We start from the raw sequence: 16659 nt of genomic DNA on the forward strand, positions 1-16659 counted from the left end.
GATATCTATATACTGCAGTTTTGATTTGCATTGCCCTGATGAATAGTGATATCGAGCACCTTCTTGTGTACCCTTGGCCATCTGAATATGTTCTGAGGAGAGACGTCTATGAAGGTGCCTTGCCCAGTTTTTAATTATATTTGTTTTTAGGTGTTCAGTTGTACGAATTCCTTACACATTTTAGATATTGACGTTTTTCATATTTGTAGCTTGTGAATGTTTTCATCCTTTCCATAGGTTGCCTTTCCGTCATGTTGCTTGTTTCATTTGCTGTGCGGAAACATTGTTGATTGCATTGGTTGTTTTGCTTTTATTGCTTGTACTTTGGATGTCCTATCCTAAATCATTCGTAAGAGCTATGCCAAGGAGCTTTTATCCTGTGTTTTCTTCTAGGAGTTTTATGATTTAAGATTTTATATGGAAGTCGTTATTTGTGTTTGGGGTAACTTTTGTGAGTGGTGTAAGGTAGAGGCACAGTTTTATTCTGTTGCATGTTCATATCCACTTTTCTCAGCATCATGTATTGAAGAGATTACCTTTTCTCTTTTGAGTTTTCTCGGGTCGCTTAACAAAGAGACTTTATGCATGGGTTTTTAGTTGACTTCATGCATGGGTTTATTTCTGGGTTCTTGATTCTGTTTCATTCATGTTTGTGTTTGTTTTTGTGCAACTTCATACGGTTTTTATTACCATAACTTTGTAATAGTTTGACACCAGCAAGTGTGATGCTTCCAGCTTTGTTCTTCTTTCTTAGGATTGCTTTGGCTATTTGGGGTCTTTTTTGTTCCTTACACATTTGAGGAATGCTTTTCCTATTTCTGTGAAAAAGGTCATTGGAATTTTGACAAGGATTGCATTGACTCTGTAGGTGGTTTCAGGTAATGCGGATATTTAATGATACTAATTTTTCTAATCCATAAACAACGGGGTATCTTCCCATTCGTTTGTGTCTCTGCTGTTTCTTTTACAATGTCTTGTAGTCTTTACTGTACCTATCTTTCAGAAAGTCCTTGATTAAATTCATTCCAAAGTATTTTGGTCTTTTTGATGTTTTGGGGAAGGGGATTTTTTCCTTATATTTCTTTTTTTTTTTTAACGTTTATTTATTTTTGAGACAGAGAGAGACAGAGCATGAACGAGGGAGGGGCAGAGAGAGAGGGAGACACAGAATCGGAAGCAGGCTCCAGGCTCTGAGCCATCAGCCCAGAGCCCGACGCGGGGCTCGAACTCACGGTCCGTGAGATCGTGACCTGAGCTGAAGTCGGACACTCAACCGACTGAGCCACCCAGGCGCCCCTCCTTATATTTCTTTTTCAGCTATTTCATTGTTATTGTGTAGAAATGCAACTGATTTCTTGATGTTGATTTTGTAATTTTTTTTTACTAAATATAATCTATTGTCAAATTGGTTTCCATACAACACCCACTGCTCATCCCAACAGGTGCCCTTCTCAATGCCCATCACCCACTTTCCCCTCTCCCCCATCTCCTATCAACCCTTAGTTGATTCTCAGTGTTTACAAGTCTCTTATCGTTTGCCTCCCTCCCTCTCTGTAACTTTTTTCCCCCCGCTCCCCCCATGGTCTCCTGTTAAGTTTCTCAGGATCCAGATATAAGTGAAAACATATGGTATCTGTCTTTCTCTGCCTGACTTATTTCACTTCGCATAATACCCTCCACTTCCATCCACGTTGTTGCAAATGGTCAGATTTCACTCTTTCTCATTGCCAAGTAGTAGTCCACTGTATATATAAACCACATCTTCTTTCTCCATTCGTCGGGTGATGGACATTTAGGCTCTTTCCATAATTTGGCGATTGTTGAAAGTGCTGCTGTAAACATTGGGGTACATGTGCTCCTATGCATCAGCACTCCTTATCCCTTGGGTAAATTCCCAGCAGTGCTATTGCTGGGTCATAGGGTAGTTCTATTTTTAATTATTTGAGGAACCTCCACATTGTTTTCTAGATTGCTGCACCAGTTTGCATTGCCACCAACAGTGCAAGAGGGTTCCTGTTTCTCCACATCTTTGCCAGCATCTATAGTCTCCTGATTTGTTCATTTTAGCCGCTCTGACCAGCGTGAGGTGGTATCTCAGTGTGGTTTTGATTTGTATTTCCCTGATGAGGAGTGACATTGAGCATCTTTCCATGTGTCTGTTGTCCATCTGGATGTCTTCTTTGGAAAAGTGTCTATTCATGTCTTCTGCCCATTTCTTCCCTGGATTATTTGTTTTGTGGGTGTGGAGTTTGGTGAGTTCTTTACAGATTCTGGACATTAGCCCTTCTTTTATCCGATATGTCATTTGCAAATATCTTCTCCCATTCTGTCGGTTGCCTTTTGGTTTTCTTGATTGATTCCTTTGCAGTGCAGAAGCTTTTTATCTTGACGAGGCCCCAATAGTTCATTTTTGCTTTTAATTCCCTTGCCTTTGGAGATGTGTCGAGTAAGAAATTGCTGCGGCGGAGGTCAAACAGGTTTTTTCCTGCTTTCTCCTCTAGGGTTTTGATGGTTTCCTGTCTCACATTCAGGTCCTTCATCCATTTTGAGTTTATTTGTGTGTATGGTGTAAGAAAGTGGTCTAGTTCCATTCTTCTGCATGTTGCTGTCCAGTTCTCCCAGGAGAAAGAGACTGTCTTTTTTTTTTTCCATTGGATACTCTTTCCTGCTTTGTCAGTGCTTAGTTAGCCATACATTTGTGGGTCTACTTCTGGGGTCTCTATTCTATTCCATTGGTCTGTGTGTCTGTTTTTGTGCCAATACCATACTGTCTTGATGATCACAGCTTTGTAGTAGAGGCTAAAGAGACAGAGTGTGGACAGGGGAGGGGCAGAGAGAGAGAGAGGGAGAATCCAAAGCAGGCTCCAGGCTCTGAGCTGTCAGCACAGAGCCCAATAGAGGGCTTGAACCGCAAACCACGAGATCATGACCTTAGCCGAAGTCAGAAGCTTAACTGACTGAGCCACCCAGGCACCCCTGCATCTTTATGTTCATTTTATATCCTTCATCCTTTGAACAGCTTTTTGGTGGTATCTTCAGTATATTCTATATATAAGAACATATCATCTGCCAACAAAGACGGTTTTATGTCTTTTCTGATTTGGATGCCTTTCATTTCCTTTTCTTGCCTGACTGCTTTGGCTAGGACTTCCCATATCCTGTTGAATAGGAGTGGTCAAGTGGGCAACTTTGCCTTGTTCTTGAACTTAGAGTAAAAGCTTTCAGTTTTTTACCACTGCATATGATGTTGGCCATGGGCTTATCATATTGGACTTCACTATGTCCAGGTGTGATAATTCAGTACCCACTTTATTGAGAGTTTTTATCCTGAAAAGATGTTGAATTTTGTCAAATGCTTTTTCCTCACATGCTGGGATGATCATATGATTTTTTTTTTATCCTGTTAATGCGGTGTATCAAATGTATTTATTTGACTTGATTTCCAAAGGGTAATTTTGCTGAGTAAAGTATTCTTGATTGGTAGTCTTTTTTCTCTTAGCACTTTGAATATGTATAATCCCACTGCCTCCTGGTATGTAAGGTTTCTGCTGAGAAATTGCCAATACCCTTATGAGGGTTCACTTGTAGTCACATAGTCTTTCCTCACTCTTTTTCATTCTTTTTACTTTGTTCTCTGCTGACTGGATAATTTGATAGTTCCTGTCTTTAAATTCACATTTGTTTTTGTTTTTGCTTGATCCATTTCCTGTCAGTGATCACTCTTGCTTTTTTCATCTCCTTCATTATACACTTCAGCTCCAGGATTTTTGTTTAGTCAGTTTTTACTATTTCCAGCTCTTTGTTAAGCTTCTCATTTTATTCATAGAGTGTTTTTTCTGATTTTAGTGAGTTGGCTTTTTGTGTTTTTCTTGTAACTCACTGAGTTTCCTTAAAACTGCTGTTTTTGAATTCTCTTTTGAATAAATTACAGATCTCCATGTGTTTCTGATTGATTACTGGAAGATTATTGTGATCCTTTGATGGTATCATATTTCCTTGATATTTCATATTCTTTGCAATTTTGCATTGCTGTCTTTGCATTTGAAGTAGCAGTCACCTCCTCCAGTCTTTAATGACTACCTCTTCAGTGTGTCCAACCCTGATTTTTTGCTCCAGTGGTATGCTGGAAATTCTCTGCAGGACACCTGGTTTTCCAAATAGGCTCTCTCATCCCCGGGTGATTATCCTAGACAGTGTTTTCTAGGGAGGGACTCCCAGATGTAGCTGAGAGGGAGGGACTGGAGGCACTTTATGGGCTATTGCTAGGTCCACAGATTAGACTGTAGTATGTATGCCTGTTACCTGATGCACGGGTAGGCAAGACTTTTCCTCGGTCCCTTGGGATATGGTGCTAGATTCCCACAGCTCCTGCAAAGGTAGTTTTGCCCTTGGGTGGATAAGATGCCAGTTTGTTGTAGGTGGGGAGACACAACAAGGTACATCTTACTCAGCTATGATACTGATATCGCTCTGACATATGGGTATTTTAAAAGTAGTTTTGCCCCTAAGATATTTCCCTGATTTCTTCTTTCATGTTATATGGACCTCGTGCTATTTTAAAACTTTGTTGAAATGAAGCATTTTTATATTTAAAAGAAAAGCCGAAAATATAGCACAAATCTAGTTATTACTCCCCATGTCTGAGTCAGAATTTCTTTCCTGACTCTTACTACTTGGTTCCATGTATCTTATGCTTTTTTTCCAAGTTCCTAAAAGTATACTTTTCCTTTCAAGGCACCTAGATGCCATCTATGTAATCTTTGTGCTTACATTCTAATCTCTAAGAAAATGGTTTTCTCCCGTTTCTTTTCCTGGTGACCTCTCCTGTTTATTTTCCCTCTTCAATAAAGCCTTTCTTGTCCTCACTTACAGCTTTTCACATGTCAATTCTTACAAATCACATTGTATTATAATTGTATACTTATCTGTGTTTGAAGCAACAGATGAGTATTTCCTTGTGTATGGTTGGTATTTCAGCACTGTTCTCTGAATTAATAAATTAAGTCAGATGGGTAAAATTCAGAACTTAATGAAAATTGTCTTTTTATTCTTTATCAGTAAAATTATTAGAAAACATTGGCTTTTTTATGGCTTTTTTTTTAAGGAGTGAACCTGGTTTACATATGAAGAAGTTAAATGAAGGTGAAAATGAAACAGGGACATCAAAAGGAGCTGTGATCACACCAGTGTTGAAGAAGGCCGATTCCCTAACTGGTGGTCCACTACAAAAGAATGATGGCAGCCATTTCAGTGTAAAGGATCAGCATGAAAGCAGGTAAAATCTATAAATTCTTTATGTGCCTGTGAAGGAATTTTAGCCGTGATTACCTTTTGTGGAAATACGATGCTGTAGTGTAGGTAGGTCCAAGCTAAAGCAAGAAATACTCAACATATCAAACACACTGCTTGAAAAGTTATGATGAGGGTAAGTGACTTTGTCAAGGAGCAGTTTCAGTAGTCACCGTGGAAGCATGGAAGATGAGTAAGTGTAAACAACTCCTTAGAGCATTTTAATTGGGAAAGGTAATAGAGAAATGGATGATAACTGAAAAAGAATGTGAGTTGCAAAGGCATTGTCTTGCTCTTCTTATTTTAAGATGGGAGATTTTAGAGTATGTATGCTGTTGGAAATGATCAATAGAGATAGACATGGTTAGTTAATTTAATTTTGTTTGCGTTTCCAAACATTAGGAACTTTGTTGAGTGTATTACAGTATCTTTTAAAGATTATAGTAATTGTCTTTAGTACTCCTATTCATGTAATTTTGTGGAAGAAGTTGGTTTATTCAGAATTGGTTCCACAATGGGGTATTCTCCTATAATTGAATGTGCAGATTTAAAAATATATATATGCGTGTATGCAGGTGTATATATATATATATATATATATATATATATATATATATATATATATATACCTCTGTATGAATTCTATATGAATATATAAGTATATGTGTGTGTATATATATACACTCACACTTATAATAAATGTATGCAAACACTGAGGCCATTCTGAATAGAACTAATCCTTCCTTGATGATTTTAGATATTCAGTGCCTTTGATAGCATCACGAATAGCTATGATTTTGTTAGGGACTTGAAAGTATCTGGTTATATCAAGTTAATATTTATTTACGTTCTGGGGAAAGGGGAAGATTTTGTTTATTTACAATTGGAAAATAAACTAGTAACCCATCACAGATTATTCCTTTTGGACTGGAAAGCTCTAAATTACAAAAACCATGCTTCCTGTACCAGCAGTGTCATTGACACAGATTATATGTTCAATAAGTATGTGTTGAATGTGGGAATAAACAGTTGAATGAACGAATGAATGCCTGTTGATGAACTTCTCTAGAAGAAGCAAATCTGTAGTTTATTGAAAGTAGATTTCCAATATTGCTTAGGTATAAAGTCTCTTAAAAGAATGTGTAAGATTCAGAAATTGTTATGTACAGCTATAGCTAGAAATAGAATAATAATGTAGATTCATTTGCTATTATATTAGTTAGAAACACTTAAGTATTACTTTAACCACATGTTATCAAACACATGCTTTGAAGGCACATTCCTGGGTTTGAATTCAGGGTCTGTTCTTGGCCAGCGATTAGGGCCTCTTGGGCAAGTCACTTCGACTTTCTGTGCCTCATTTTCTTCCTGTGTAAAATACCTACTATACTAACCTACTTCATAAGATTGTTGTGGGGCTTCAAATGCCTTGAAGACATGTAAAGTGCTCATAGTAATGCCTAGAGAGTAGTTGCACAGTGAGTCTTCAACACGTTAATATCACGATTGTTCAAAAGGGGTCCTTTCATATAGGGACTTAACTTGCAGTTTCCAAGTAGGTTTTAGTGCTAGTAAAAGCTTATTTTTAGTAAAAATGACAACAACAAAAACAATGGTATCATGCCTATCAAATAATGCAAGTAGCATTAGGATTTTCCTTTGCTTTTGTTAGTTTTTATCTAAATTTAGTACTTTGTTGTTCTCGCTTCAGCAGCACATGTATTACACCTGGATACGTCTAATCCTTTGTTAATATTAGTAGCAGTATATTTTCTATGCTGTTTAATGTTACTCTATTGTTTAATCCCCTTTGTAGAAAATTAGTTTCAAATGCAGAGATTTTATATCAGAAACAATAGATTTAAATATTCTTTGTATTTTAAGTATTTAAGATTTGCCTGAAAAGAGTTGTTGGGTTTTTTCAGACCTGCAAAGAAAATTTCTAAGAAAAAGAACAAGGTAAGAAAAATAGACAATGTAATTTTATTTTATTTATTTATTTTATTTTTATTTTATTATATTATTTTGATAAATATTTATTAGAGATATTGTTCAGTGGCCAAAAAAAAATACTTTATGAAAGATGTAGTGAAAAAATAGAAAATCTTCCTTTGTTGTAGAGACATTTGCTGTGAAAAAGTTACTTAGAAATACTAGCTATTGATAACGGTATCTTTTTGATAAAAATCCGTTCTTTTAAAAAGTCTCTTTTAGGGGCGCCTGGGTGGCGCAGTCGGTTAAGCGTCCGACTTCAGCCAGGTCACGATCTCGCGGTCCGTGAGTTCGAGCCCCGCGTCAGGCTCTGGGCTGATGGCTCGGAGCCTGGAGCCTGTTTCCGATTCTGTGTCTCCCTCTCTCTCTGCCCCTCCCCCGTTCATGCTCTGTCTCTCTCTGTCCCAAAAATAAATAAAAAACGTTGAAAAAAAAAAATTAAAAAAAAAAAAAAAGTCTCTTTTAAATGTTTATTCACTTATTTTTAAAATGTATTTTGAGAGAGAGCACGCACAAGTGGGGGAGGGGCAGGGGGAGGGGGGAGAGAGAATCCCAAGCAGGCTCCATGCTGACATTGTGGAGGTCAACATGGGACTCAAACTCAGGAACCCTGAGGTCATGACCTGAGCCACAATGGAGTCAGATGCTCAACCGACTGAGCCACTCAGGTGCCCCTGTGTTTGCTTTTATAAAAAGATGGGTATTTATCGCTTCTCTACACCTTGTATATTTTATAAATATTTGGGGGACATTTTGAAATGGTATTCTTTATTTGTAGGTCAAAAAGCAAATTACTTCTATGGATGACCTTGTCGACTTCATTCAGTCATCTGAAACAGCCTCAGAGGATTGTGAGTTGCCTTACTCTAAGAATTTCATGTTGCTGATTGAACAACTTGGCATGGATTGTAAAGGTAGGAAGCCTTTTTACGTATATGGCTGTAGTAATATGTGCACACCTTGCCTAGTACTGCACCATAGAACACTGCTGTATTGTAGAGCTGTTCAACTCAGAAATATGTTTTATATTAAAATAAAAGGAGAACTATTGTATCCTCTCAGCCAAAGAGTCATCATTTCTACTGTACCTTTCTTAGTGAGAATGGCACATCTAACGTGTCTGTTAACTCTGCTTCTCTTCTGTGCCTTCACCCAGGTCAGGTCATTATTTTTCTCCTAGATGACTGAAATAACCTCAGGACCGTTTTCCCTGCCGTTCAACCTCCCAGGACCTTGGTCTGCACTGCAACCATAAATATTACATATTCAAAAAAATGTGTATTTCATCATGTTACCTCCTTGCTTAAAGCTTAGCTGTTACTTCTCATTGCTATTAGGTTAAAAGGCCACAGTCCTCTGGCTTCATCTTGTATTGTTTGACATCCTTCTTTCCATCTGTGTCTTATCCACTGTTTTAGACGTTTCTTCCTGTGAAAGAGCTTTTCGTTTCCAACAGCTTTAGTTAGGTAAACTGCACATATATGAAGTCATTTGATAGTTTTGACATATGTTTACACGTATGAAACGATAACCGCAATCCAGACAGTTAACATATTCATCACCCTTAAAAATCTCATGTCCCTTTATATTCCCTTATTATGAAGCTGCCAAATCGTTTTCTAAAGGAGTTGTACCGTTTTCCATTCCCACCAGCAGTCTGTGAGAGCACCAATTCCTGCATACATATTCATGAACACTTAGTATTGTCAGCTTTTTAAATCCTAGCCATTCAGATGGATATTTTATATATCATTATGGTTTGAATATACATTTTCCTAATAACTGACGATGTTGACCATATTTTCACATGCTTGCTTGCCATCTGTATATCTTCTTTGAATTGTCCAAATCGTTTTTTATTTTAAAAATTTGTTTTCTTACTTGTTGAGTTTTCAGAATTCTTTGTATATTCTAGACACAGTTCCTTCTTATTTTGTTTTCTTTTTGTTTTTTTTTTTGTGGTTGTTTTTGTTTTTGTTTTCCACTGAGGCATTTTATTTGCACATACGTATTACATCCCTAGAAAAAGAATCCCAGGATTTCCCCTTCTGTGTGTTTTCATCTTGCTTCTTCATGGTCCATGACTGTAGCTGAGGTGGTCAGTATAATGAAACCAAACCGAGCAGATTATTCTGCCATTTTTCTAGATCTTTGCATTGTCCATCAGTTCTAGGGCCAGTCACTCCATGCTTGCTTAACCTGCCTGTGAGGTTCACAACAATTTTCCCAACTCTGTGATCATCAATGGTTTTAAATTCACCAGTGTAACCATGCTTCATCATCACAGTTAGAAAGTGGACAATGTCTTTGGAGCACGGCCTCGTAAGAACCTGGCGTCTGCTTCTCTTTTCAGTATTGTTATGCTTTGGGGAGCATCTGCCACGACATTCACATGCATCATGATGGTGGCACAGAAAGATGGTGGAAAGAGCTAGATACAGTTCCTTTATCACCTCTCTTTTTTTTTTTGCAAGGTTTTTCTTCTCCCAGTCTGTGACTTTTCCTTCTCTCAACAGTGTTTTTGAAGAGCAGTTTTTCTTTTTGGTGAAGTCCAGTTTACGCATTCATTTGTTCTTGTATGACTGTTGCTTTTGGTTTTCATATCTAAGAAATCTTTGCCTAGCACAAGGTCACAAAGTTTTTCTCTCATGCTTTCTTTTAGAAGTGTTATAGTTTTAGGTCTCACATTTAGATCTATGACCCATTTTGTATTCTTTTTTATGATATAAAGTATGGATACAAGTTCATTCTTTTGCATATGGATATCCAGTTGTTCCAGCACCATTTATTGAAAAGGCTGTGTTTTCTCCACTTTATGCCATTGCTCCCTGGTCATAATCAGTTGGCCATATATGTGTGGGTTTATTTATGGGCTCTATTCTGTCTCATTGATCTCTTTGGCCATCTTTGCACCAATATTATGCTGTTTTAATCACTGCCAGTCTATAAGAATTTTTGAAATCAGGTAGTGTTAGTCGTCCTGCTTGGTTCTTTTCGGTGTTCTTTTGCTACACTGGATCCTTTGCATTTCCACGTGAATTTTAGAATCAGTTTGTCAGTTTCTTAAAACAAACAAACAAACAAAACCCCAACTCTGGTGGTCTTCTGGAAATGAAGTTTAGATTATGTTGAATCTACAGATTTATTTGGGGAGAATTGACTTCTTGACAATATTGAATTTTTTAACCCCTGAACAGAGGATATATCTCTCCCTTGATATAGGTCTTTTAAAATTTTCTCAGTAATATTTTGTAGTTTTTAATGTATAGGTCTTTCTGTCTTTTATGATATTAACTGTGATTATTTTTTATTTTCAGTGCAGTTGTAAATAATATATCTTAAATTAAATTTTTTTTTTGTAATGTTTACCCTTGAGAGAGAGACAGAGCATGAGTTGGGGAGGGGCAGAGAGAGAGGGATACAGAATCTGAAGCAGGCCCCAGGCTCCAAGCTGTCAGTACAGAGCCGACGTGGGGCTTGAACTCACCAACGGTGAGATCATGACCAGAGCCAGAGCCCAGCGCTTAACCAACTGAGGCACCCAGGTGCCCTGAAATTTTATTTTTGATTCTTTATAGCTAGTATATAGAAATACAGTTGATTTTTGTGTAATGATTCTGTATCTTCCAACCTTGATAAATTTATATGTATACATATATTTAATTTTAGAGAGAGTACATGAGTAGGGGAGAGGGACAGAGAGAGAGAGAGAGAGAGAGAGAGAGAGAGAGAGAGAGAGAGAGAGAATCTTAAGCAGTCTCCATGCTCAGTGCGAGCCTGACATAGGGCTCCATCCCATGACTCTGGGATCATAGCCTGAGCTGAAATCAAGAGACACTCAACCGACTGAGTCATCCATGTGCCGCTATAAATTCATTAATTCTAGTAGCATTTTTCTTAATTCTGTCAGATTTTCTACATAAGCAAAGTTCATTAAAATTCACTTTTAATTACTATTTTACTAACAATGGTAAATATTGTAGACTTGTAGCCAATACATTCTCTGTCGCAACTAAACAGCTTTGCCATTGTACTATAAGGGCAGTCAATAGATACTGCATACATTAATGGACACGGCTGTATTTTGATAAAATTTAATGTACCAAAACAAGTAACGTGGCCCACTGGTGGGAGTTTGCCAACTTCTATTTTGTGACCATGGCATTGCTATAGAGACACTTGCAGTTCATTTTCTATTTGGATGTCCTTTGTTGCTTTTTCTTGTTTGATTGCATTGGCTAGAACTGCTAGTATAGTGCTGAAGAGAAAAAGTCATTCAGTGCATGTCCTACTTGTCTTCTTCCTGATCTTCTAGGAAGTGCATTCAGTTTTTTACCATTACATGTAACGTTAGATGTAGAGTTATCATGACTTGTTTTGTTTTGTTTTGTTTTAAATCATATTGAAGTTCCCTTGTATTCCAGGATTGCTGAATGTTTTTATCTGGAATGGGATGTTGAATTTTGACAAGGGACTTATTTTACCTATGGAGATGATCATATAATTTTCCTTTTTTAAAAGTTTGTTAATATGGTGAATAACACTAATTGGTTTTCGAATCTTAAACCAACTCTGCATTTCTTGGATAAACACCATTTGGTCATAACAAATTATCCCTTAGTGTATTGTTAGATTCCACCCCCCCCCACACATGGCTATAGTTTAATTAATTAATTAATTAATTAATTATCATTTATTGTCGTTAGCTAACATGCAGTGTATATATTGTGCTCTTGGCTTTGGGAGTATATTCCCAAGATTCATTACTTACATACAACACCCAGTGCTCATCCCAACAAGTGCCCTCCTCAATGCCCATCACCCATTCTCCCCTTTCCCCCACCCCTCCATGAACCTTCAGTTTGTTCTCTACATTTAAGAGTTTCTCATGGTTTGCCTCCCTGTCTGAAATGATTTTTCCCTCTTCTGTTCCCCCATGTTCTTCTGTTACGTTTCTCAAAATCCACATATGAGTGAAAACAGGATATCTGTTTTTCTCTGACTGCCTTATTTCACTTCATATATTACCCTCCAATTCCATCCATGTTGTTGCAAATGGCACGGTTTCATTCTTTCTCACTGCCAAGTAATATCCATCATATAGATAAACCATATCTTCTTTACCCATTCATCAGTTGATGGACATTTGGGCTCTTTCCATAATATGGCAATTGTTGATAGTGCTGCTATACACATTGGGGTACATGTGCCCCTATGAATCAGCACTCCTGTATCCCTTGGATAAATGCCTAGTAGTGCAATTCCTGGGTTGTAGGGTAATTCTATTTTAATTTTTTGAGGAACCAACCTCCACACTGTTTTCCAGAGCAGCTGCACCAACCATGCATTCCCACCGACAGTGCAAGAGAGTTCCCACTTCTGTACATCCTCACCAGCATCTGTTGTTTCCTGAGTTGTTAATTTTATCGACTCTGACCGGTGTGAGGTGGTATCTCACTGTGGTTTTGATTTGTATTTCCCTGATGATGAGCGACGTTGAACATCCTTTCATGTGCCTGTTGGCCATCTGGATGTCTTCTTTGGAAGACAAAGTGTCTTTGTCTTTGGAAAAGTGTCTATTCATGTCTTCTGCCCATTCTTTCCCTGGATTATTTGTTTTTCAGGTGTTGAGTTTGGTAAATTCTTTATAGAGTATGGATACTAATCCTTTATGTCATTTGCAAATATCTTCTCCCGTTCCATTGGTGCCTTTTAATTTTGTGGATTGTTTCCTTTGCAGTGCAGAAGTTTTTACCTTGATGAGGTCCCAATAGTCCAATTTTGCTTTTATGTCCCTTGCCTTCAGAGATGTGTTGAGTAGAAGTTGCTGTGGCCAAGGTCAAAGAGGTTGTGGCCCGTGTTTTCCTCTAGGGTTTTGATGGTTTCCTCTCTCACATTGAGGTCTTTCATCCATTTTGAGTTTATGTATGGTGTAAGAAACTGGTCCAGTTTCATTCTTCTGCATGGTGCTGTCCAGTTCTCCCAGCACCATTTGCTAAAGAGGCTATCTTTTTTCCATTGAATACTCTTTCCTGCGTTGCCAAGGTTTAGTTGGCCATACATTTGTGGGTCCATTTCTGGATCCTCTATTCTATTCCATTCACCTTTGTGTCTCTTTTTGTGCCGATAGTATACTCTCTTGATGATTGCAGCTTTGTAGTAGAGGCTAAAGTCTGCGATTGTGACGCCTCCAGCTTTGGTTTTCTTTTTCAACATTACTTTGGCTATCTGGGATCTTTTGTGGTTCCATACAAATGTTAGGATTGTTTGTTCTAGCTCTGAGAAGAGTGCCAGTGCAATGTTGATTGGGATTGCATTGAATGTGTAGATTGCTTTGGGTCGTATCGACATTTTCATGATATTTCTTCTTCCAGTCCATGAGCATGGAATGTTTTTCCATTTCTTTGTGTCTTCTTCAATTTCTTTGATATTTTTTCTATAGTTTTCAGGATACAAATCTCTTATATCTTTGGTTAGGTTGATCCCTAGGTATTTTATGGTTCTTGGTGTAATTGTAAATGAGCTCAGTTTCTTGATTTCTCTTTCTGTGGCTTCATTATTGGTATATAGAAGTGCAATCAATTTTTGTGTGTTGATTTTTGTATCCTGTGACTTTGCTGAATTCATGTATCAGTTCGAGCAGCTTTTTGGTGGAGTCTTTCGGGTTTTCCATGTAGAGTATCATGTCATCTGTGAAAAGTGAAAGTTTAACTTCTTTGCCAATTTGGATGAGTTTTATTTCATTTTGTTGTGATTGCTGAGGCTAGGACTTCCAACACCATGGTAAACAACACTGGTGAGAGTGGACATCCCTTTCATGTTCCTTATCTCCGGTGTGTGTGGGGGGGGGCAGGAAGTTCTCTGTTTCTCCCCATTGAGGATGCTATTAGCAGCGAGCTTCTCATATATGGCATTTATGATGTTAAGGTATGTTCCTTCTATCCCAACTTTCTTGAAGGTTTTTCTTAACAAAGGATGCCGTAGTTTGTCAAATGTTTTTTTCTGCATTTATTGACGGGATCATATGGATGATCGTATCCCTTCTTCTGTTAATGTGATGTATCATTTTGATTGATTTGCGAATATTGAACCAGCCCTGTAGCCCAGGAATGAATCCCACTTGATCATGGTGAAGAATTCTTTCATACACTGCCGTATTGGATTTGCTAGTATCTTGTTAAGAATTTTGGCATCCATGTTCATCAGGAACATTGGCCTGGCATTCTCCTTTTTAGTGGGGTCTCTATCTGTTTTGGGAATCAAGGTAATGCTAGCTTCGTTAAAAAAAAAAAAGCAGCTCTTAGATTCACTGATCTGTTCTACCCTTTTGTGTTTTGTGTTTTGTTTTTTGGGGGTTTTTTTGGATTCTATAGTGTTTATTTCTGCTCTAATCTTTATTATTTCTTCTAATGGCTGTAGGGTTTCTTTGCTCTTCTTCTTCTAGTTTCTTTAGGTGTGAGGTTCGATTTTGTATTTTGGATTGTTCTTATTTCTTGAGAAATGCCTGGATTGCAATGTGTTTTCCTTTTAGGGATGCTTTGCTGCATCCCAAAGGGTTTGGACTGTCATGTTTTCATTTTCATTTGCCTCCATATTTTTTAAATTTCTCTTTTCATCGTCTGGTTGACCCATTCTTTCTCCAATAGGATGTTCTTTAACCTCCATGCGTTCAGAGGCTTTCCAAACTTTTTCTTTTGTTTGATTTCAAGTTTCATAGTGTTGTGATCTGAAAATATGCATGGTATGATCTCAGTTCTTTTATATTTATTGAGGGCTGTTTTGTGACCCACTGTGTGATCTGTTTTGGAGAATGTTCCACGTGTACTCGAGAAGAATGTGTATTCTGCTGCTGTTGGATGAAAAGTTCTGAATAGGTCTGTCAAATCCATCTGGTCCAGTGTATCATTCAAAACCTTTGTTTCTTTATTGATTTTCTGCCTAGATGATCTGTCCATTGTTGTAAGGGAGTATTAAAGTCACCTACAATTTCCATATGATTATCAAGAAGATTGCTTATGTTTGTGATTAATCGATTTATATATTTGTGGGGTCTCACGTTGGGGCCACCAACATTTACAATTGTTAGCTCTTCTTGATGGATAGATCCCTTAACTATGACATATTGCCCTTCTTCATCTCTTGTTAGAGTGTGTAGTTTGAAATCTCATCTAATTATGGCTACTCCAGCTTTCTTTTGACTTCCAGTAGCATAATACATGGTACTCCATCCCCTAACCTTCAATCTAATGGTGTCCTCATGTCTAAAATAAGTCTCTTGTAGACAGCATATAGATGGACTTTGTTGTTGTTGTTTTTAATCCATTCTGATACCCTGTGTGTTTTGATAGGGGCATTTAGTCCATTCACATTCAGAGTGATTATTTAAAGATATGGGTATAGTGTCATTGTGTTGTCTGTAGGTTCCATGCTTGTGGTGATGTTTCTGGTCCTTTGTAGACTTGGCAACATTCCATTCACATTGTCTTCCTGAGGATCTCCTGCAGGGCTGGTTTAGTGGTCATGAGCCCTTTTAGTTTTTGTTTTTCTGGGAAAGCTTATCTCTCCTATTCTGAATGACAGCCTTGCTGGAGAAAGGATTCTTAGCTGCATATTTTCCTGTTCAGCACATGGACTTTCTCCTACCATCCCCTCCTGGCCTGCCAAGTTTCAGTGGACAGGTCTGTTACTACCCATATGTGTCTACCCTTGTAGGTTAAGGCCCGTTTGTCCCTTGCTGCTTTCAGAATTCTCTCTTTCTCTTTGTAACTTGCCAGTTTCACTATGATATGCTGTGGAGAAGACCTATTCCTGTTGAATCTGAAGGGAGTTGTCTGTGCCTGCTGGACACAGACCTATTCCTGTTGAATCTGAAGGGAGTTGTCTGCTTCCTTCTCCAGATTAAGGAAGTTGTCACCTATAATTTGTTCAGGTAAACCTTCTGCCCTTTTCTCTCTCTCTTATGCTGGAACGTTGATGATATCGATATTACTGCATTTCATTGAATCACTTAGTTTTCTAATACTCCCCTCATGGTCTAATATTTTCTTATCACCCTTTTTCTTGGCTTCATCATTTTCCATAATTTCATCTTCTATGTCACTTATTCTCCCCTCTGTTTCCTCCATCCTTGCTATTACTGCATCTAGTTTATTTTGCATCTTATTTACAATATTTCTTAACTGTGACTATTTCTTAGCTCCTTGATCCCTGCAGCAATAGATTCTCTGCTGTCTTCTATGCTTTTTTGTAAGCTCAGCTGTTAATCTTACAACTATTATTCTAAATTCTTGAACCGATATATTTATTGTTTATATCTGTTTTGAGCAGTTCTTTAGCTGTCATTTCTTCCTGGAGTTTCTTTTGAGGAGAATTCTTCCA

General features: G+C 37.8%; 1 protein-coding gene and 1 pseudogene across 1 annotated transcript in view; one reads left to right on the forward strand and one right to left on the reverse strand.

Annotated features, from left to right (window-relative positions):
* The window catches only part of ANKRD30B (ankyrin repeat domain 30B), a 106394-nt gene that overhangs the window by 47603 nt on the left and 42132 nt on the right, over nucleotides 1-16659 (forward strand). Inside the window, exons 9-11 of the mRNA XM_042909677.1 lie at nucleotides 5105-5275; nucleotides 7215-7248; nucleotides 8060-8195. Of these exons, the coding sequence (XP_042765611.1) occupies nucleotides 5105-5275; nucleotides 7215-7248; nucleotides 8060-8195 (341 nt within the window). The remainder of the gene's footprint in view (nucleotides 1-5104; nucleotides 5276-7214; nucleotides 7249-8059; nucleotides 8196-16659) is intronic.
* Nucleotides 9301-9682, reverse strand: LOC122203393 (annotated as a pseudogene).

The sequence above is a fragment of the Panthera leo genome, chromosome D3 (assembly GCF_018350215.1).
Source record: "Panthera leo isolate Ple1 chromosome D3, P.leo_Ple1_pat1.1, whole genome shotgun sequence".
NCBI classification, from domain to species: Eukaryota; Metazoa; Chordata; class Mammalia; order Carnivora; family Felidae; genus Panthera; species Panthera leo.